At 36.5% G+C, this 1,248-nt stretch overlaps 1 protein-coding gene across 1 annotated transcript in view; it reads left to right on the top strand.

The window, feature by feature from the left end:
* The window catches only part of LOC108288887 (activating signal cointegrator 1), a 70,551-nt gene extending 69,505 nt beyond the window's left edge, over positions 1 to 1,046 (top strand). The window contains exon 11 of the mRNA XM_037731205.1: positions 743 to 1,046. Coding sequence (XP_037587133.1) covers positions 743 to 810 — 68 coding nt within the window. The 3' untranslated portion in view covers positions 811 to 1,046. The remainder of the gene's footprint in view (positions 1 to 742) is intronic.
* Positions 1,047 to 1,248: the final 202 nt, after the last annotated feature.

Here is a 1,248-nt window from a genome sequence, read left to right on the forward strand (position 1 = left end):
AAAAAAAAAAAAAAAAAAAATTCTCCTAATGAGATGGATGGTTCCTAAGGCTGCTACTACTGAGCCAAACTCTATCCTGGTAGATCTGGGAAGTAAGAAGTCAGAGACCACATCAGTAATATATGTTTCATTAGGGTCACCTGGGATAGGAAGGTTGCTTGTTTTCTAAGTTTAACACTTAAAGAGTCATATAGCCTATGACCTTTACCCTTCTTAGCTGGTGATAGGGGCCCTTTGTCAGTAAAGCATTCATGTGGATTCTATTCCACTGTTGCAGGTCACTCCCCCTGTTAAGTCTGAGGCAGCAAAGGGGTGTTGAACTGCTTTTCTCACTGTGAAGGAGGTTCATGCATTATGCTCAGCTAGTTAACAGGTCAGAGGAATGGGTTTCCCACTGTGTGAAATGCCTGCCTTGATTGCATGTGTATATTCTTAAAAATTTGCTTTAGCATCAAACACCCTTAAAAATGTGATATTTCTTTTCAGTAGCTACAAAATTAGAAATAATTAACTTATTTGATTCTTAGTACACTCATTGTATGTATGTGGGTATCCCTGTACAGTGTTCCCACTGCTTCCTTATTCTTATAGAATGAAACTGTGAAGTTTGGAGGTGTCTGAGTCCTGAAGTAAGATAATTGAATGTGACAGGAACACAGTAACCAGAAGACCTGGGAGGCTACAAAAAATTTGCATTGCAAATACAAAAATAAATAATGAGACTTCTTTTTCTCCCTTACAGGGAAACTGGATTCCAAGATCCATCAAGGAGCAAAGAAGGGGTTAATGAAGCAGAATAAAGCTGTCTGACCCAGGAGAAAAGGAACTATACAGCATAGTGGAGTTTTGTGTACTAAAATTGCTATCAACTGGTCCTTTGGAATTGAAGTAGTAGAAACCTGAAGGATTGGCATCAGGCTTGAATATCTCAAACTTTAACTCTTGCCAAAACTGTATATTTTTCTTAAGGAGTGGGATTCCTACTTTATGTAATGGGTCAAAAATCTTTGAATACATTATTTATAAAAGCCTATTTTAAAAATGCTGAGTCTTTTGACATTTTTCTCAGAATAGTATCAAAAGAGATAGGAACAAGGTGGAAATTTCTTTCCTTTCTGAGACTTGTATTTGCAGTTAGAAAGTTTTTAACCTAGGCTAATGATTTTTTTTGAGGGATCCTCTAAGATTTTAAAGTTTCTTATCAAAGGGATAATCCAGTAGAATAATAAGATGTTTGAGAAATCCTGT

The sequence above is a fragment of the Cebus imitator genome, unplaced genomic scaffold, assembly GCF_001604975.1.
Source record: "Cebus imitator isolate Cc_AM_T3 unplaced genomic scaffold, Cebus_imitator-1.0 Scaffold386, whole genome shotgun sequence".
NCBI classification, from domain to species: domain Eukaryota; kingdom Metazoa; phylum Chordata; class Mammalia; order Primates; family Cebidae; genus Cebus; species Cebus imitator.